The sequence below is a fragment of the Oxyura jamaicensis genome, chromosome 3 (genome assembly GCF_011077185.1).
Source record: "Oxyura jamaicensis isolate SHBP4307 breed ruddy duck chromosome 3, BPBGC_Ojam_1.0, whole genome shotgun sequence".
NCBI classification, from domain to species: domain Eukaryota; kingdom Metazoa; phylum Chordata; class Aves; order Anseriformes; family Anatidae; genus Oxyura; species Oxyura jamaicensis.
The window spans coordinates 72,135,970-72,158,048 of record NC_048895.1 but is presented as its reverse complement, the minus strand read 5'-3'; the positions used below and the strand labels follow the sequence as shown (position 1 = coordinate 72,158,048).

The window sequence follows — 22,079 nt, the reverse complement described above, 5'->3', positions numbered from 1 at the left end:
AAGTTTTTACTCAGGAAAGTCATAGGCTTGAACCTGCCACCACACTTGCTCTACCATAGATTTTAAATGCAACCAGCTGAAATGTGCATGGTAAGTAAGAACACCTGTCAATTTATGCCACATCCTCAGTACTGGCAAGCTTAAGATATATTGATTTTTTTTGGCTGTTTCACATCCCTTTTATCAGTGAAATAAAAGCTAAATAAAATAAATTATCAACAAAACCTGCATTCTTTTCTGTGCTTCTTGGGGCTGTAGAATTAATGTTAGCCCCTTCCAGCATGAAGTTAGACCTGGTGTGCCTTTGTAGTGTTGAGGACACAATTCTGCTTCTCACTCTTATAACACACGTATCAAACACTAACTGAAAAAAAAATGAATAAATAATAATCTAGAAAGATATTATATACATTCATTTCCTGGGACACAAAACACGGGTGGCTATGATGCATTAAGCATAACAAAGTGGCTGACTTCGAGTAGAGCTCTTCCTCATTTGAAAGCTTGCTAACAGCTGAACCCAGTTAATGGGCAATAAATTAACGTGTACCCGATCTCCCTTTCGACGTTTTGTTTTACATCTTTTACAGAGCTTCTAAACAAGGTTTAAATTTGTGTGGGATGGGGAAGACACAAAAACACACAGCAAGGAGGCATTACACATTTTCTTTCAGAAAGCTGTTAGAGGCGAGCTGTTTGATGCTTATCCAAAGGTGATATATTTAAACTACAGGTAGACAGAGACACAATATTCACCTTGGCAGGATCTTCTGACCCAAGAGGCAGAAAGTAACATCCATCTACGGGGAGTTAGTGCGTGTCTGTTCCAGACATTTAAATATCTAACAACATTCCTACCATTTCCAAATGGCAGGTTTGCTCTTTTAAACAAAAGAACTCTGAAAGACAGAAGGAAACGGCTGCAGCAGAGCAGGGTATTTTCAAGTATGTAGTCAATCTGACTAGCTAAGTTTATCTCAGATCTTAATAACAGACTTTAGAGGGGGAAAATCCTGCTCGTGTAACTGTAGTCAGGCAATCACCAGACAACATTCCTCTTGTATGAAAATAATATAACTTTAATTTATTTACAGGACAGACCAACTGGACAAAGTGGCTGAACTTCAGATGCACTGCAAGGGTGAGCTTTAGTGAGCTACGTCACTACCCATATGTCTGTGTTTTCTCGGTATCAGTCATAAAGCATACAATCAAACATGAAAGGTTGTGAACAGTGAGATGAAAGGAATGTACACAGCAATTAGACAGAAGTTAAGAGAAAAAACAGTGAGGATCTTTCCATACCCACTTTTGAAAATGCCATTTCAAAAGGTGAAAATCTCTTTTTTGCTAATTAGTCTATAAGATAAATGGACTGATTGTGCCTTATGAGGAGAGGGCGATTCAAAATATTCTAAAATATCCACACCTACAGTAAAAGCCAGTATGTCTCAGATTTGCATGCTAGCTAGTAACATCTGTCAATTGTATGAAAGATTAACATCTATCGACTTCTTTTGGGAGCTTCAGCATCACTTAGTGGTAAAACATGCATGACATTAAGATAAGAAAATTACAAAGAAAACCTGCACTTCATATTTCTTACCTTCTGGTCAGGCATTAACAACACAAAGTTAAGAGGCTGTTGATTATTTTCTCTCATTTTATGTCTCCCATGAAAGTGCATGTAAAAAAATTCACAGAGGTGCTAGGTAGCATACAATTACAAGAGAGAGTCTTGGGTTCTGATACATTCAATTTGCTAGATTTATGCACTAAAATGAAGGATGCAGACATTGTGGTATCAGTTCTTTATCTTTGGTAAAATGTTTTCATTTTATTATAGCCGTATTTGCTCTGATATCCATTTTGTGCATGGTCTGCTATTATTTAAACCATCAGGAAACATTTAAATGGATATAAACAGTATCGGTGTATTATTTAGTACATTCATGACTTTCTTCATACATTCTTTGAGAATGTTGCTAGCACATGGGGAAAACGAGCAAATGCTACCGTCTATTATGATTTATTCCCGGTTTAACATGATATACTTTTGCTAATACTTGCCATTAGGAAAAAATGTTTTGTTTTGCTTTTTAAAGGGAGGGATCGATATGACTCTAAGAACAATAAATTCTAAAAATCTGAAGTAAAAATATCAATTATTTTGTACTTTCTTAGAAATGCTAAAATAGAAAATTAAACTGGAACAGACTTAAAATTTGATACTATGACCCACCTAAGTAAACAACAAAAAAAGGACCACAGAGAACGTCAACAATTGCTCCAATGTGTTCCAGTGATGGTCAGTAAGCAATCACTGTCCCTACTGACTTAAAAATGCACGTCTGACTATTTCATTTATTTCATTTTTTAGGAAAAAAAAAAAAAAAAAAGAGAGGAAAACTAGTTTTAAAGCAGTGCTCTCCAGTGACAAATCATACAGCAGTCACACTGGGTTCTGGGTGGTCTCTGTTACACTTGAACATATTAATGATGCAAACTTGACTGTAGGAACCTAAGTTATACATACACAATTATGTCTCCAAATAGCTACTAATTACACTAAATCAATTTGGCGAAGTGAGGGAGCGCAATATCCCCACGCCTGAAAAATCCCGATGGTGCTGCACTGACGCAAACAATGAGTTACGTTACCACAGCTCGTACGTGGGGACCCCGTAGCACTCGATTCCATCACAGAACCAATCTTTACATGTCACCTTTGCAATTTTTATATATTCAATTCATTAACAACACTGGAAACCTTTGGAATCATGATTTTGACAGAGAGTAAGGTCTAAATTTTCTAAGTTCTTGTTTGTTATTATGTTGTTGTTGTTGGCATTGGCATTTTGCAGACAGAGTGGCAAGCAGGCAATGGCAATACATTCCATGGGTACAGGCTTGGGTCTGTGCTGCTGGCTTTACTCACACAAGCCATCCTTAGTCACGCCAGCAGTGACACTGAGCAAAATAATAAAAGTCACAGGGGCAGGATCAAGCTTGTGGTGTCAACAGGAAGAAAACATAAAGAAACATTCACATTGTGTCCATGCTCACATCTTAATTCTTCAACAGTTCAATTCTCAGAATGTTTAGAAACAAAACATGGGTAACAGTCAAAAATGGAAATGGCATCAATGGAAATGATCCGTTCTTTGACACAGTGTTACTACTTTCAGTATCTCAGTATCCTCAAGAACAAAACAAATGTAAAGCTGCACTTACTGCAGAAGCCAAGTCAGACATTCCAATGTTTTTCAATGAATATGGCACTTTCAAAAACGATTAGACTTGTAAATTTAAATTTAATTTAAATTTCAAACTCCAAAAGAACTAACGTGACTGTTTGTAAGGGTAAAATGAAAAACTGCCCCTGAAGAGCACAATGATTTTTTTAAAAAAAATCTTTATTATTGGAAAGTGATAAAAAAGGAAGGTGCAGAAATGGGGAGTGGAATAATACAGTTTCAGTACATGTATTTGCACCAGTGGAAGTCATGCTCTTAATGAGTCATTACGAGCTCTGTTACCGATGACTTGTGATCTTTACCCATGTACAAACGTAGTAAGCCACTTCCCACTGCTGCAGTGCCCACATAGATGCAACACACGTTAAAATGCAACAAACTTAGTGCCTAACTGTCCTAGATGCTGAGCAACCCCAGCCCCCGACAGGCCCCTCAGGCTAAAACAAAGCATCATCCTGACAATAATTTAGTGGTCAAAGTCTTGGGAATTTCAAGAGCCTGTCACTTCTTTGCTTTCTTTGCTTTTTTCAGTATATCACACTTTTTTCTGTTAGGACGCCGGCATCTTTCATCAATGCTCGGTATACATTCATAATGCCATACTTCTTCCATTTTCTCCACGGGGTAAACCGCTTCCACGTAATGGCGGATCAGTCTCAGTCTGATAGGATCAAGCTGTTTTTTGTTACAAGCACCTGAATGGTTGTATTGCAGTCTGAGATTCTCGGGAGTGAAGAGTTCTGGAAAGAGTCTTACGAGAAGCCTGGCAGCGAAGTTTCCAACTGAAAGGCTCTGCTGTACTATCTCTCTCACCTCTTTATCAGACAGCAAATACAGAGAAGGCACAGGGAAGTCTGGGTTAGGAATAACAAGTTCATCGAGTGGTATCTTGCAAAAATCCTTGCTGCTTCTTTCGGGTGGCAGCGGTGGCCCTTCGAACTCTTCTCGAAACCTTTCGGGGTTTATTGCATAGCTGAGAAATTCCCTCCTCTCGGGCCCTGGCACGTGGACCTTCCGCTGCTGCTGGTACGAGCGTCTTTGCTCCGTGTCTCTTCGCCGACACCTCTCGTCAAGCTTCCCAACAAATTCCAACGTCCACACTCTGTCGTTCTTTGCCCTAGGGTACAGTATCTGCACATAATGTCGAATTAATTTAATTCTAGTGGGATCGAGCTGTTTCTTGCCTAAAGACCCACTACAGTTGTATTGCTTCCGTAAGTTTTCATGTGTAAACAGTTCGGGAAATAAGAGAACAAGCAATCGAGAGGCAAAATTGCCTATGGAAAGACTACTTTCATATATGTTTTTAATCTGTTCTTTGTTCAACAGATAATCTGGGACAGGGACATCAAAATCAGGAGGGGGAAAGTCAAGTTTCTCAAAGTCAATGGGCACAAGCCAGATTTTTTTTGAGCGTCTACCAGGCTTTTCATATTCAAAACTATCTTCCACTTTTATGATTGATACATCATCTGGTAAACTAGAAGAATCGTAACAGTCATCTCTCAACTGATCGCATTCACTTCCATCCATATACGTATTTTCAAGCTCCTCATTTATTCGCTGAACACACTGCTGCAACCAGGCTTCTTCTTCTTGCACATCTGGAAAGTAAATTTCAGTGTACCTACGGATTATTTGAAGCCGATGAGGATCCAGCAGTTGCTTCCCAGAGTCCCCATAGCAGCTGTACCTTTCAGCTAATTTTCTGTGGTCAAAGAGTTCTGGAAACAACCTATGTAACAAAAAAACAGAAAATTCCCCTGGAGAAGAAGCTTCATCTAAAAATTCATTGAGATCCTGAGCATCCAGAATGTAATCTGAGGCAATGATGCTACTCCTGTCCAAGGACAAAGCTTCTTCCTGCTCTTTATCGTCAATAAAATGAGAGGATTCTACCTGCTCAGTATCATAAAAACTAGACGATTGCACACTCTGCTGACTATTTTCCATCTCCCTTTGAGCCCAAAATCTATTGAAAAAATCATTGACTTGAGGCAAACACTCCACCTGCCAGACAGCTGTATTCTTCACAGAAGGATAACAAACTTCCACATAGTTACGGATAAGCTGCAGATGAAGAGATTCAAGTTTCCTTTTGTTAAGAAAGCCACACGCGCTGCAGTTTCTGTTGAACTCGTCGTCGCTGAAGAGCTCTGGGAAGAGCTGCACTAGTAACCGGCAAGCCAGGTCTCCCCCTGACGTGCTTTGATCCATGATTTGTTTGAGCTCTGCAGAAGTCAGCGTGTACTCGGGGGGAGGCTTGAAATCTGCAACGGACTCCACCGGACTGACTTGCTTTTTAATTCTGCTCACCTCCAGAGACAGCAGGTCAACTTTACTGTGCAGTTGAGTCATGTTGGAATTGAGGGTGTTCAGTGTGTAGAACATTTTCTGTATCAAAGAATATATATTTGGGTCAGACTCTACAGCGGCAGCTGCTGCGGCGATGGCTGCAGCAGAGTCCCTCTTGCGTTGGTCATTCAGAGTCCGAAGATGCGAGGGACTGCTGGGATTGATTTTTTCATACAGGTCGTAAGAGGCAAACTGCTCCGCTCCTGCTGGGTTCTTCTTCTCTGTGATTTTGTGTGAGATGCCATAGAGAGGTTTTTTGTAAGACGAAGTGGTTATGTCACTGAAGGGTTCTTCTTCACAGAGCCACGTTATATTAGGATTCTTGTTCTTGCTTGGCTGCTCTGTATTTACCTGAGTGGGCGAGCCAGTGTCTCTGTTCTTCATGTTTGAATTGCAGCCCTTTGAATGAATAAATACTGTATTAGTAAGACTGCCTTAAAAATATTACCTATAGATATGTGCTCCTTAAGCAAGCATTGTTACATAAAAATGCTATGTCAAATTTTCTCCAGAGGACTCAGTTGTGTTACACACATCAAATTAATAAACTCACTAGAAAAATACCTCAACAAAAATAAGGTAAAGTCTTATGTGTTTGTCTTTTTCATTTTCCCTTGTCTCATGGTTTTCTCCATAAGATATAAATTCAATTATAATCCTTAGCACACTTCACCCACAGAGCTCTAAATACTCTCCCAAATTAAGTATCATTATGCTCCACCTTGTGCATGAGAATCTTGAGCTGTAGAGGACTTGGGTGGCAACAAGTCAGCAGGAGAGCCAAGAATAGAATCTAGATTTTCTGACTCCTCGTCCTGTGACCTTGCCGCTGCCTCCACCACCTGCATTTAATGTTTCTAGCAATCTCTCTAGGTTAGCTTTTGAAAATAACATAGAGGCTACACCACAAAGACACCAAAATTACTACTATCCTCTTCTTTCTGATGTGAAAAGTTATCCTGTTGGTATTTTTCTTGTCTCATCTTTACAATGGTGTACTTAAAAAGTTCTAAGAATGAGTGTAACTTTAAAAATTATTTTATCTAAATAATACAAACTTTTTATAAAAGTTAGCATTATCTTGGTATTGGCTTTTTAAAAAGGGAAGCTTCTTTATTTCTGAAAGGCAAAGAAGTTTAGATTCATGGCTTTCCAATTTTCCAAATAGTTTATATGAAAAACAGGAGTCAGCTCTCAAGAAATTCATGTTCTCGATCATTTCTAACTCTACCTCATTGTTTGAAATCTGAAGCAAGCATTTTCATCAACTCGCAGTAAAAATGCAGGGCTTGGGGATTTTTTTTCTTCAAATACATGGATATTGCAAATAATTCTTATGAAGTTAAGTAGATACAACATAATCCAAATTCACCATACAGAATGCAAACATGAGAAAACATTCACAGATTTTAGAAATGACTGTACTAAAACATTTTGGCTTGGCTTGTTCCACAGAACATTAATTAGATTTTAAAAAATACAGGATTTGCATTCAAGTATTAAAACAAATGGAACACAGACTTGAGGTCTGAGCTGAGAGCCATGAACAATTTGAAATGCTAGCAAGGACCCCACTACATCCTACAATGAGGAACTCAAATTAATGTTCCCTTCTGAAAAACAGAACCGTGACACCCACAAAATTAGCCCGGTCCCTATGTGTCCTCATACTTGGCATCTGCTTACTCCAGCGACAAACTGAATCTAATTACTTCTCAATTTCTAAAGCAGTGCATGCTCAAATAGAGCAAGCTGTTTCTCACTCCAAGATTAGGAACCAGCAAACCCAATGAAATTGGAGTTGTGGTTCCAAATTCTGCTCTCGTTCACATCATACAGCCCTGCACATGAAAATTCGTGTGTGCACTCAAAGCTGTGTGGATGGACAGATGGCAAATGAAAGCATAACATAAAGGCAATGTATTTCTTGGTGCATACAATCCTTAGCAGCAGTGGTGCTTAGGACACCTGACTTTCAGGTCCCATTTACAAGACTGTAGATCACATTTGTTATAGGGACAGCAAGAAGCCAGAATTGGGGTACACCATGACCAGCACCTGAAATGTGGCTTTTACCCCAGCAAGAGGTATGATATACCCCACTGAAATCAGCTTGCTGTGACATACCAAAACACAAGAGGCTGACTGTGATCCAAATTGCTCCTAGCTAATTGTAGGCTCCTACTCTGGTCCTGCAGTCAGCACAGATGCCCCGTGCTTGTCAGTGGAGAAACAGAGGCCTTTCCAGATGGTAGGTTAGCTCTCCCAAGTGGACATCACCTGAAAGCAGGTCATGACAATCTCCTCGGACAATAGGGACCCGTGGGCTGTTCTGCTGCCTAGTCAGACACCCGGGCTGAGCTACAAACGTCTATAACCATTTTGGATCAAAAGAACAAAACAGAATTCTAGTTCTGGAGAATATACTTCTTTGATACCAAGTGAAATCTGTTACCTAAGCAGCTAGCTTTTTCTGCTAGCATTCCTGTTTACAGAGAATATTCCAAATATTCACTCACAGACAGAGCATGATTCATTCAGATCCTTCTTTACTAAATAGCTCGCCAAGGTCACCAACGGTCTGTTAGCTCTCTTCAGAACTCCTGCTGCCTTTTTTTTTCTTATTTAATTATACAATAAATCTAGGCAATGTGAGGGTACCTTCTATTACTGCACGCCCCATACACAGAGCCAGGATAAAGTGGTATCAGAATGTGTATTAAACAGCACACATTCGTTGACTGCAGTATCTTATGGCACTTTGACAGTGAACATTTTGAAAGGTTGCACTCTTAGATCTGGATGCGGTGCTCTGGAGCAAAAGCAGCATTCATGCCAAGAACCACGGCCGACCCCTGCTGTGACGGCTGCAGAACTCCTGCCCTTTCACTAAGGCAGCTCACAACGTTTGGATCTGGCTGCAGGAGGGATTTGGGTATCTGCATTTCAGAAGCACACAGTCAACGTTCAGCTAACAGATGACAACACATTTGGGCCTACGTGTAAGCATTTTCTATTTCAGAAGCAGTCTCATCGTCTTTCCCTTTTGCTTTCAATTATTGTATCTTTATACTGTTTCCATCTGGGAACAGCACTATACACAGCATAAATATGGGGCTTTTCTTCAACTCTCCAAGTACCCTAGTATTTAATATTTTAAATTAACTGTCTGTCATTTTTAAAGACACTGATCTTTAGTGCCTTCAGTGTTGTTACTGCATTTCAGATACCACTTCCATTTAAGACAAACAGTTTCAATGTACTTTCAAAAAACAACCAAAGAGATTGTTATATAAGATTCAATATAGGTAACAGAGTGTTGTTTTATATCACATTTGCATAGCAAATTTTTGTTTTATATACTTTCTTTGAAAATGTCCAAAATGCAGCATTTTGGTAAACGCTGACCAGTATAACTCATTATGAAATAATCTCTCACATTATCTCTTGGAGTCCTAAGCCAAGTTTTAAAAGTTGTTTAGCTATTGCTTTCCTCACTGCTAAAGTCCAGGTAATTTATGAGCTTTATCACACTTTATACACTTTTATGAGCTATATCACACTTTTATGAGCTAAGTCCCAGTATCTGTAAAAACAGAGAACATAATAGTCTCGCATAAAAATAAAGAAGAATAAATATATTTGAGCAAGAAAAATATTTTTAAAATCTATCAAATACATAAGAACTTGGAAATGTCTTGTGCATTTTTTTTAAATATATTCTCCTACATGGGATTTTTAAAAATTATTTTTAAGGAATATAGGGAAAAATATTTTCTGATTTTGAAATCACAATCAGATTAACTTAAAAAAAAAAAAAAGTTTAATGTCTTCTCATAGGAAGTCATTTGGTAATATAATCACCAACCCAATAGAATAATTATGTAATATGAAAAGTACAGCTCTAATGATATCCTACACAGATGCCTATGCGATGTGTAGTAAAAATACACTACAGGCACAATATTCTCCAAAACATCTTGTTATCTGTTTAAACAGAAATAGTTAATGAAGTCATCAACTGAAACAAAATATTGGTACTAGAGAAGCAGTGCACTTTAAAAACATTGTTAGGATTGAGGACTATTTCTGGTTGGTAATTTAACTAAACATGCTGATTCACTGAGGTCAGTCAAGAATGATTTTTCATCATTGCTACTGGGTCACTTTCTGATATAATAAATCCACGGTTATAATTCATTTCAAACAAATTTTTAAAATGTATTAAAGGCAAACAGTGAAATACAAAGAAAGCAGAGTTCAGAGACCATTATGCAGCTCTTTAAAGATTTCTACTGTAAGTAAAATAATTGCAAAAAGTAAAAGAGAAAGGAAAAAAGAAAGAAACAGTGTTATAAGATTAAAACCTACCTACCACAGGCACTCAGGAATAAAAACAGAGCCCCAAGAAGTTACAGAGATGACAGTCAAGAAAAACAAGTATGAAGAGCTATGGCTAGAAAGGAGAAATGAAATGCACAAACACAACACAGAGTAACTGGCTAAGTAGCAGAACAGCAGAAAAGGATATGTGCATTAGAGTAGGTCATAAACTAAATATAACCCGGGGCTTGAAGTTATTCAAAAGAGGATGAATTAGAATCTAGGTTATTTTAATAAAGTGCTGAGTGTGAAAAACAGGAGGTCATTATACAGTTCCAGAGGGTGTCAGGAGAGATTTGACTATCCAACACTGACCACTACCCTTCTGGGAATCTCAAAGAGAACAACAAAAATATAAGGTGACTCCTGAAGAAGAGCTGAAGAGACAGAATTTTAGTCTAGAAAAGGAAGGGCCAAGGGTGGACGGCATCACACCAGTTTTCCCACGTGCAGAAGACTTTTTTTTAGGAACAGATGGTCACTGCTCTCCCTACTGGAAAGAACAAGGGCAAAGAGAAACCTGCTCAGTTTCAACAAAGCTTAATGAAAACGTCTCCAATCACTAGGGAGGTGAAACACTAGAAGGGGATAATTGAAGAGATTTGGAATCTCCTTCACCGGCTGGACAAACGTCTGGATTGTCACAACTGGGACGCTGAAGAAGTTGTAATACATTCAGTTCTTGGTGTGCTGAGGTCTTCTGCATCCCTGCACTTTATTGTTCAAGTAATACGTAAATTTATGCTTGTCTCACTGACATCTGTGTCACGGAAGGAAGAGAGAGTTACAGCCCTGATGCTACCACTGAGGATCCAGCTGAAGGACTGTGTGACATGAGAGGGACTGTACTCAAGAGTCATACTCAGTTAATCCAAATCCCTAGCTGCTCCTACGTTCTCTGAAAAACAACAAAAATATACTTCAAACGAATTAATTAACCTGTAAATATATTCCATAGATACGATTGCTCCCACGTTAAAGAAATGCCCAGACAAGTATTGTTTGTGAACTGGGTCAAGATCAGCCATATTCGACTCAAACTCATTATTAATGCAAATCTAGTTAAATGACTTGCATTTTGCTTGTAACAGCAATGAATTTAGCCTACAAAATATGAACAGAAAAATCACACAGTCATGTATAGAGAAGTCACCTCTTGTGTAAAGCGTCTTTTCTTCACACTGGGTAAGACATCTTGCTGGCTCCCTGAACCATCACAACCAAGTGAGGTCTGTTTCCGTTTGTTGGAATCCTGTAGGCAAGTAACTGCGCCATCCAGTGAGTGTTTCTCAGAAGATCTGGATGTTACCGAGCAGTCTAGAGCTTCATCTTCATTTTCTGTTTCTACTTTCACAATATTTTTTTTAGGAATTTTTACTGGAAAAAGAGAAGGTTTAGAAAGATAAAGCACTCTCTCCAGAAAACCATGACAGCCTTAATACAATCTTTTGTGTTTTGTTTCTTTTTATGAAAATGTGCTTTGAAGAACATTTTTTTTTTTTTTTTATGGCTTGCACAATAAGTGTATGCTGAGGCCACCCCAAAGTCAAGCTTTTATTATGCTAGGAACCAAACAGTCATCCAGTAAATGACAGTTTCTTCCCCGAAGAAGAGTCTAAAGTATAAACAAATAAAGTTACAGTAGGAAGATATTTTGGAGGGGGAGGAAGGATGTAGAGCAGAAAATATAATGAGTAAAAAAGATAATGGTGTATTTTAGATAGCTTTTCAAAAACCATTAAATTAATTTGTCCTGATCCAAGTGCATTCGTTATCAGGTTACAAGGTTTCCATTCAACAACTATTTTTGCCTGATCGCAAGTTACACAGTAGTACAATATTTTACCTTCGTCATCATCAGTGATTTCAGCTGAATTCATCTTCTATCTCACTAAAACAAAACAAAAATACAAAAACAGATATCAGCATCTTTGGAAACGGGACACACCTACAACTATTTTGGTAATCACTTTTATTCCACAGCCACTGGGTGTTAACAGCCCATGGATATGGACTTTTGCAGTCACTAGTGATGTTCAGTAAATTTCATGGCCAGCCATAGACCTGTCAACATGTGAACTCTGGTGCAGACAACCTATGATGGCTAGGAAGTTATTGAAAACAACGTGTGATTTTCTGGTATTGAGAAAGTTGATTTAACCATCTTTATAAAGTATCTTGGCAGTACAGAAATGGAAGTTATCTGTATTGAATTCTCCATCCTGTACTAAGTTATCACTTCTTATTACAGTCACATGTTTTTATACAGTCATTGTAGGTGACCCAAAGTCATCACAAAAGTAAAACACGTCATAAAGTGGAATATACATATGCTGGAATAAGTTTTCACTTTAAAAACTTTGATCTTTTGATATAGATTGCATTAATTAGAACTGAGCAATCCGTAGATCTGCAGTAACTACTTTTTTTCTTACTGTAAGCCAACAGCCTCTAAATAATGTAAGAATGTGGTTTGTTTTTTTTTGTAAGAAAAAGCAAATCATCTGTATTTTCAGAGCATGATTTTAGCATTACTTCTCATACGCAAGACTCAGTTGTATTTCTGTTTCCTTGAAAACTAATTTGGATAATTACTTGGGATAAACATCAGTCCGTGGACATGTTCCCAAAAGATATTCTAAGTCTTCTGGAGATCTACAAAGCAAACAACCTAATGAGAGCTCCCTGGCCCTTAGGAGGTACACACACAGCTGCAACCTGACACTCAACTGGTACACTGGTGACTGGAAAACTGTCACACACCACTCACGCTCATCTACGCCCAGCCTTATGTTTACTTGGCCAGATTATTATTACTTTACAATTTCCACAGTTAGATTCCTTCTTCGTACAGTTTTATTTCAACTGTTTGTGTCTATTCTTTAACCAAGGCCTGAAATTTGTCAATATTACTAGGAAGAGAGGCTTATTTCTAGCTGGAGCAGGTGAATAAAAGCAAACAATCCATCAAAAGTGTACACACAGCCTATGAGTGGGAATTACAATGAAATCTGAAAGAGAGATGGAATGAGGAGGGGGAAGCAAGTATGTTTTAAGAAAAAAAAATACCTTATTGTCAAATAGTGTCTAATACTTTTTTAAAAAAATAATCTCACAATATTGTTAAAAATGCAAACATTTGAATACTGAGTAGCTGTGAATTTATTTTTTCTTTATCACCCATTGATAGTTTTTAATAGTAAGCATGAGATCACATTCAGGGTAAGGTTTTGTATGACTGCACCACAAGGGGTAGCACACATCCAAACAAAAGATGCATGCAGCTACAATCTGTTCATCCTGGGTCACTCTAGAAGCCCAAATATCCTCTGACATACTCATCTTCAACATGGCCCTTACATACAGCCTTGTAAAGGGCATCCTTAAGAGGATAACGTGAGATTGTCTTCATCTCATCACCAGAAAAAGTATTCCTCAGCTGTACGTGGAGCTACTATAAACCCCTCAGATACCTCCTCCTACCCACCATAATCCCCTCTTTGGGGACTTGCATTCATGAATTGACCCACACATAAATTATGCCGGCTTACCAGTACTAAAATCACTTTGCTTAAATTTCTACAAATTCTGTAGAGCCCACACCAAGTGCTAAACCACCTGGTAAGAACGGGTGAGGACTAATACCCAGTCTTACTAGCTCGACAGTATTTATGAATTTAGACACTGCCACTACAGTCCTATACAAAAAAATCCTACGAAGACATTGTATTTTGTACAGCACCATCAAAACGCTTTGTTGGACTTTCAGAAAAGCACATTACACTAACAGTACTACTATTTTGCCCCGATAACCGAGATACACTGACATTCAATTTCCAGACCTTCCTTCCACTGCACCAGGCTTAGCTCCAAGGGACATGGTACAAAACCAAAACGTGGAAGTGCTCAAGAACTGTGACAATCTTTTATATGAGGGCCTAAGGTGAAAGCAAGCAAACCAGCTGCTGCTACTGCCGAGTGCTCTACAACAGAAATCAAAATGCTCAGGTCTTCCAGCCAAATCCTGGACAGCTCTATCAGAGCAAATCACTACTAGCTGGTGTACTGGTAAACACAGAGCCAGAAGAACAGAACGTAAAAGTGGGGGTGGGGGAACAACACAAAATATTTAGGAGAGGATATATGCAATTACCTTTTTTCTTGTAACTATTACTACTGCTGCTATCCAAAAAGGAAGAATACTTTAGAAGAATGCTTCTAAGAAAACAGAAGCAAATTGGAACAAGAAGATAAATGAGGATCTGAACAATCTGAACAATCACTGTTTAAAACTGCAAAAAAGTGAAAACTGAAGCAAAGCGCATACCCTGGTTAACTGTTAACTTTCTAAAGGACACAACATCGGGCAGGCCAAGCTATCCCCAAATCAGGTCAAATAATATTAAGTCAGAATGTTTTGTCCCATGTATTTGAAACATGGTGCTATTAGCTGAAGCTTTTTTTATTATTATTATTTGAAAACTGCCAGAATGAAATTAAAAGCAGATAGTAAAAAAAGGTCACATTGGACGAATCCAGGAAATACTGGACTTCATATTTCAGCTCTTGGGTGTCAAACAAAGCATGAGCTCCAACCTCTTCCTTTTTGGGATCCCTAGTAAACTCTCTCCTATCTGTTTTCCTATCTTCTGTGGTATTTGTAAGAACTTGAGTGTTGTGAGAAAATTAAGCACACGCAGCAACTTCTGCTGAGAGACAGGAGTCAGCTGCCCCTGTAGTTTCCTGCCACGCGGTCCCATCTGCTCCCCCTGCCAGGCATGGCTGCTCACCCCACCTCCACCGAGCTCTTTCAGCTCAATAAACTGACAGAAAATAATTCACTTCTTTTTCTGCCGGGTCACTTGTCTCCTAATTCAGAGAAGAAACGGGGTAGGCAAGCAGTCAGGCCTGGCTCCGAGCAGCACGGTCATGCTGGGACACCGCTGGCGCAGCAGCACAGGCTCACATCTTGTGAAATGGGGGCCTGGAGGCAGGGTCCAAATCATGCCAACACCTGCAGGAGTGGGCATCTTAACAGCCAGGTCTTGATGCTAATGAAGTCAACTGGAGCTGGCTGTGCACCTGTCTGTGTAAATTTTAGCTGAAACTTCTTGTATTTCCACCTAAACCAACCAAAAAGATCACATTTTACAAATTATGAACATAAACCCAAAAGTTCAAGTTTTAGAGTTTTGCCTGTAAATACTGAAATTAGTGAATTATTTTAGAATCCTTTCCTGTAGGTTCCCTGGTGTCTATCTTGTATAAAGAGTTCATTTCTAAAGAATGTGCGAACCTTTTAGAAACACCTAATGCAACAAGCTCAGAATAGGTAAGACGACACATTCTTTTTTATGCTTACGGTAAAACACTCTGAAAGAATAACTCTTATAACCCCGATGACGGATCGTGCACCTCCGAACGCTAAAGATGAAGCGAGCAGCCAGTACTCTCACTTTCTCTTCCAAAGAGACTGCTATTGATTAGAGGCAGTCTGTTTCTAGTACAGTCATTAGCTACACCGACTTCACGTAGGATGGACAGGGAGATGTGTAGCACTCGGACAAATACAACACTCAGGGAAGAAGAGGTAAATGGACCCTATCCCCAGAACATGAACAACAGATCATTAGATTTTACTGCGTATGTTTTATCTATCTGAAAACTCTCAATGACAATACGCAGTTTGTAACTTCTATGTAATCAGAGACCACAAAATGAAAACACCTTCCTGACTTATCAGCAGGTACTCACCTTCCCATCTAAACTGATAGCTACCAGTGCTGGTACTGCAGTTACGTGTACCTCTGGGTGACAGCGACGAGGCGTGAAGCGCAGGCTGTGTGGTGCCAGCCCTCACCTGGGAAGAAGACACAGGCGTTCCTTTCCCCTCTGTCCTCTAGACTCGCCCTTAGAATTTTGAAACTGTTAAAAAAGATGAACCAGAAAGGAGTCTTCTTAAGGTGATTTAAGCCTTGTTTTTCTAACAGAAGTGAACAGGTTTGAAATTGGATGTAAACAATGCTTTTCTTTTTAACCTAATGTATGATGAGCTTATTTGCAGGGAACTGATCTGATAGATAGCATTGTGCCCTCGTTCCGTGTTCAAGCTACTTCAAATAAATTAAACACGCATTAGTCTAACTCTAGACACCAGTCTAAGCATTTGATTTGTGATGTTGAGACTTGCAGCAAGATCCAGAAATCCCTCTCAGCTACCAGCTAAAGCTGAAGGTGTTTACAGCTTCTAGATACCAAGTTTCTGCCGCGATTGCTACACGAGGAGCTACTCTGCATCTGGCCTACTGCCTGAGACACAACAGCCATTTTCAGAATGCGCTTGGTACTTCAGGACTCTCACAGAGGACAGTCATAAATAAGCACAGGGTATTTACGGTTAAAGAGCTATTTGGGAGCTAGAAAACCTGTGGGGCTGCTTGTTTGTTTACTTTCCTGCTCTTCATTTGTGGTGGAGATAAGATTGTGGGTCCCCAAATCCTAGAAGAGTGGTCTCACCACGGGGTGACAGGCACACTGGAGGGCAGGTGGGATGGGGAGCAGCGGGCTGGGGTGCAAGGGGGCTGGGAATGAAGAGGGTCCCAGCACACCTCGTCTGTCACTATCACCCAAATCCCCCTCCCACAGATCCTGCCCTCCCTTCTCACCAGATTAGACGTGGGAAAGGGAGAGTTCAATGAAGGGAAGGCACAATCCCTGCTTCCACTCACATCACTCAGGCACATGCCTCTATTTCAAGGACTTACCAGGTTATGACACTTACTTGTGTTGCACCACTTTGGTAACAACATTAAACATTCAGATGAAAATACCCATTGCTAATGGAAAAGCTCAACACATAGCTCCATGCTGCAGGTTCCAGAGCTTGGAATAATGCCTTATAAAAAAGAGGTTTGGGAATGTTTATGCTCCCCCGTGCATTTAGTGCTAACTACTACCTTGTTGCTGCTGTTGCAAGTAGAGCAAAAAAATGTGATCTGTATGTCAAAAACGTGCCTCCTGAAATATGCATAGAAGCCTTAAGGATTTAAAACACTTAGGTACAAAAGATTTATGAATAAGGGAGCAAACTGCAAATCATCCTCCAAATGTATTTCAGAGTCCTGTCATCTGGTATGCTACAATGCACAATGTAGCATAAAAGCTTACTTAGTTACCGATAATAACCTAGTTTACGCAGATACTGATAACTGATACAAAAACAAATTGAATCATAAAGCCTAGCTTAAATCATCCCATGATGGACATTCTCCTCCTCCTATTTATACTTAACAATTACTAATTAGTTGGCTGTGGAATGTTTTTCCTACCTGTCTCGTGAACAAAATGCAAAGGGAAAAGATCTCGCTGATAATACAAGATCAAGGCAGCTCTCTGAGATCTTGCTGATAATACAAGATCAAGGCAGTTCTCTGAGATCTTGCTGATAATACAAGATCAAGGCAGTTCTCTGCCCTTGCAATCATTCTTGAAGAAAGCCTGATTGATGACTTGCAAGCTCTGACTAAAAAAACAAAAGCAGAACAAAACAAGAACAGGAAAAATATCATTCCTCTACTGTTGGTAACTAAAAGATAACTCTTTACTTTACAAACACCCACATCTAATGTAGTAATTTCTGACAACTGGGAAAAAATGTAGCATAAAAAACACATAGGAAAGGATAAAAGTGCACAGATGCGGTATGCAATTTTGATTTCATAACACAAAATTAAAATTAATCTTAATTATCTGAAGTAATATACTCTAATATAATAAGAATTTCTGTTATCAGTTTTATAGAAGTTTTCTATTTCTAATTTTAAATGCTTGCAAAACATTGTACTGTTCGATTCATTAATGCATGGTAAATGTGTAGATGCTGCTTCTTGAATGCACATGATCCTACTAACTATTTTAGTATCCCATGTGGGTTGGAAGGAATGTCTCTATTTCTTCATTATATGTTATATTTAACAACAATTAATAACATAACATTGATTTTTTTAGACGTGTATTGTGAGACGTTTATTCCTTTTATTGCCTCATGGTGGTACATTGCTTCACACAAAAACTCACGGGCTTCAGTGAAAAGTATTCTACTTGAGTTTTGTTTGCATCTGAAGATGCGAATTGTTGTTTACACTTTGGTCAAAAGATCTGACACAGTGTTTGCTAGTAACATTGAGAATGTGTTTAAAGCCCATGTGGAATAAACTGTTCAATTTCTTTCCTTCCAGCATGCAGTGAAAGGTAGAACACTCCTCTTAGCAGGCCTCCTTCTCGTACACATGCCTCCCTGTAACACAACTTTATCACAAGATAACAATGCTCCATAATTGCATTGTGGTTTACCTAAAGCCAACCAAATCTGCGGTGTGTATACTCATCTTTTGCAAGGGACAGCGATTACTCATGAGACAGTAAAGAGCCTGAGGTCCTGCTCCCTGTCTCTGGGTTTCTGCCTGCACTTCACATGAAGCACATGTTGGGGAAAACAGTTCAAAACCTCACAACCCAAAAACAAAGACGCAGACAGACTGGAGAGCAGCCAAAGGCAGGCCACAGAGATGAACAAAGGGCTTAAGACCCTGCCCACTGAGGAAAGGGAGATGGAGTTTTAGTTTTATCCACCCTGGAGAAGACTCAAGGGGGACTCATCACAGCTTACTAGTCAAGGGCGGCTACAAAGAGGCCGGAGGCACTTTCTGCCCAAGGAGCCACATGAAGAAGACGAGGGGCAATGGGTACAAGCTGCACCAGGAGAGATTTTGTCTTGATGTAAGAAATTTTCTACAGAGGAACAAATTTCCCAGGGATATGGTGGAGCCCTCTTAGCTGAAGGTTTTCATGACACAACTGGACAAGGTGCTGGATTTCACCTAGGATCTCTTTTCCACTGAAGGTTGTACCTGATGAACTTTCAGGGTCCCTTCCAACCCGGGCTGTCCTGTGGCTCCAAACTACAGAAAGCAGCTGATTCTTCCACAGGGAAGCCCATGATCTTGGAAGAAGGGGTGGACAGGTGTGCATAGAGAGTGCTCTGACAGCCTGGTGACAGCAGATGTACTGTCCATCGTGATGTCTCAGAACAACCCCAGCCAACCTTTCTAAAATAACAAGAGCAAGCACCTCCAGCCCTTCCAGTCCCAGGAAAGACTGTCCAAACTGCCTTTCTCCCTTCTGCTGTGTTGTGGGACTAAACCTGAGCAACCAAAAATTCTGGGTCCGGCCTGGGAGCCCACTCAGTCAGAGCTCCTGCTTCCTACCAGCAGCACTCACTTTGATAATTTCACTATTACTATTATTCTTTGGGTACATTTGATTCCTTCAATTTCTAAAAAAACAATGCCACCCAAATTCAATTTAACAGAATCACACATGAATACCACTCCAAAAATTGAGCCCTCAAATGCACTTAGTAGAGGCATTGTCTGCTTCCAGCTCAGAGGGTCAGTGACTTGACTGGAAATCTTGCAGAATATTGACAAGGCCTTCTCAAACATAACAAAACATTTTTTTCTGGGCTTTCTGGAATTTTCATTAATGTTTTTATTTCCTTTCTGAATATCCTCCTGCTGTTGAAAACCTCACCAGCATCCTCATGTGTCTGAAGTTCAGAATGAGTAACTAGAGAAGGTCACTGTCAGCACACTACTTACTACCTGAAACACCTTCACTTAATGATGCCAAGTTACACCTAAAGCTACTGCAACAAACAGATCAGAAAAAAAGAAAGAAATCTGTATTGTTTGCTCTGAACGTCTGACTGTGCTTTGTATGCATTCAGTCAGGTCTCCTTATAAATTTTGACTTTTTTTCTGAAAAAGAAATTTGAAAAGACATGGGAAGTCGCTTGAACAGGTAGCAGGTTGAAGATGCAAGTCTGACACCCGAAACTGAGTGAATTAGAAAATACATACCACCTGAGTTCAAATAGTCCACTCATCTTGAAGAAACCATGAAATAAGAACGTTGCTTCAGTTACCCGAACAAAGGGCAACATGCACACAGAAAATATAAAGAATACTTAGAGCAGATGGTTTCTGTTCTGTCAATTTTGTGACAGCAAGGGGTGCTGCTAGTGACCCCAAAATGAAGGTTTTCAATAAAATTTATTCTTGATATCCTACAGCTACAGGAGAAACACTAAGTGCCTTAGAAAACAATATTCCAGCATTATAATCATGTTCCAACTAAAAATGCACCCACCACAGGTTTTAAAACCATGAAAAACACATCTGTAAAAGAACTGGCAGCTGCTGCTGGAAGCTTTACCCTTACGGACAACAAAATCCCTCTACTTAACACAGCTTGAAAACCTCCTTTGCTGCCCAGTAGAGGAGGACGGGAAGCCTCGGGTCTCCACTGAAGCCAATCTGCAGCGACGGCATTTTGCCAACAGGGCAACGTTGTGCTGTTAAAGGGCATGCTCTCAAGTTGGGGCTTTTTTGTGTTTCATTTTAGACTGCATGCACAGATGCAGCTTAAAAAATGATAACAACAAAAGCAGTGCAGTTTTCCTACGTGGTGCCTGAAGATGGTGTTTTCTCCACGCCTCCCCGATACTTTCTGTAACGCCAACCTCAGTGGTCAGCGCAGTGCTAACCCAGGTTATTTCCAGCATTAACACGCTGGTGTGGTTTCTCCTCCTTTAGACCTGCACGAAGCAGCCCGTTTTCCTCAGCATTTCGCCCCCCTCCCCTTATCCTCATGTTTTACTTCAGAATACCGCTCTATCCGACCTCCAAAGACCTCAGACCCCCTCTTAAGATTATAATAAAGTTAATAAATAATTGTTATGCAGTAGCTTGACCCAAGCCACGAAAGCCCCTGGTAAAAATAAATAAAAATAAAATAACCACGCGGTGTGGCTGCCTGATGACGGGTGGGGTGTTTAAAGGTGGGGGGGGGGGGTTAATGAGGGGATGTTTAATGAGGGGGTGCTTAACGGGGGGCGTTGTTTTGTGAGGGGGTGTTTTATGAGGGGGTGTTTTATGAGGGAGTGCTTAATGACGGGGTATTTGGGGCGGGGGGCGTTTAATGAGGGGATATGTAATGAGGGGGTGCTTAGCGGAGGAGTGTCGTTTTGTGAGGGAGCGTTTAGCGCGGGGCCGCTTGACGGGGTCCGTTTAACGGCGGGCCGAGGCTGCCACGTGGTCGCGCGTGAGGCGCCGTGAGGCGCGGCCCCGCCCCGAGGCGGGCGCTGCGGCTGGGGCCGCCCCGCACGCGGCGGCCGGGGCCGCTTCCGCGGTGGGAGCCGCGCTCCCCGGGCGGGCAGGCGGGCGGGCGGCGGCGCTTCCGGTCCGAGCGCCCCGCGCGGGCGGGTCCATGCGGCCGGTGGGGTGGGGGGGTGCGGGGGGCAGCGAGGTGAGGCGGAGGTGCCGCCGCGGCCGCCCCGCGCTGTCTCTTTCTCTCTCCCCCCTCCTTCCCCGCTTCACGCACGCAGATGGAGGCGCCCCGCGGCCTCGCGGCGCTATGGCAACGGTGCGGGCGGCGAACAAAGGGCCCGCGCCCGCCGCACCGACACCCACTTGGGGGGGGGGGGGGTGAAGGAGGAGAGAGGGGGGGTGCGCGCGGCCGTGAGGAGGGGGGGGCGCGTTCCCGCAGCCTCCCGCTCCCCGCTCGTTCCCCCCGGGGCCGTGCGGGACTTACCTCAGCGCGGCGTGGCGTGTCGCGGCGTGGGGGCGGGCGGGCGGCTGGAGAAGGTCCCGCCGCTTGAGCGCCCGCCTTTCTCCCCGACCCACCCCCCCCCCCCCCCCCCCCCCCCCGGGCGCACACACACCACACCACGCCACACACACACGCGCACGCCCCCGCGGGCCCCCAGCCCCCCGCCCGGCTCCCTTTGTGTGCGAGGGTCCGCGCGCTGCGCTCTCGCGTGACGTGACGGGACCGTGTGTCATTTCCGCACAAGGACACCGGGCCCCGAGCCGCCGCGGCCAGCGCCACCCGCCGCCCCGGGGCAGGGGCAGAGGGGGAGGGGCGCGGCGCTATCGCCCCCCCCCTTACACACCTTCCCCCCCTCGCCCCCCCACTCCGCCCACAGACGGGGACGCGCAGGAAGACCCCGCGTGCGCGCCCCCG

At 41.6% G+C, this 22,079-nt stretch overlaps 1 protein-coding gene across 5 annotated transcripts; it reads right to left on the bottom strand.

The window, feature by feature from the left end:
* Positions 1 to 1,056: 1,056 nt before the first annotated feature.
* Positions 1,057 to 22,012, bottom strand: BEND3 (BEN domain containing 3). 5 transcript variants are annotated; one of them, XM_035320115.1, is made up of 4 exons: positions 21,648 to 21,691; positions 11,842 to 11,886; positions 11,149 to 11,372; positions 1,057 to 6,011 (listed from the first exon to the last, which is right to left on the bottom strand). In XM_035320115.1, exons 2-4 carry the CDS (start codon positions 11,873 to 11,875, stop codon positions 3,759 to 3,761), a joined length of 2,511 nt encoding a protein of 836 aa, XP_035176006.1. In that variant the 5' UTR covers positions 11,876 to 11,886; positions 21,648 to 21,691; the 3' UTR covers positions 1,057 to 3,758. The 5 variants fall into 5 exon arrangements, with proteins under 5 accessions (XP_035176006.1, XP_035176008.1, XP_035176007.1 ...); XM_035320117.1 differs by lacking the exons at positions 11,149 to 11,372; positions 21,648 to 21,691 and adding an exon at positions 21,809 to 22,012; XM_035320116.1 differs by lacking the exon at positions 11,149 to 11,372 and having other exon boundaries at positions 21,648 to 21,724.
* Between the last annotated feature and the right edge of the window lie 67 nt (positions 22,013 to 22,079).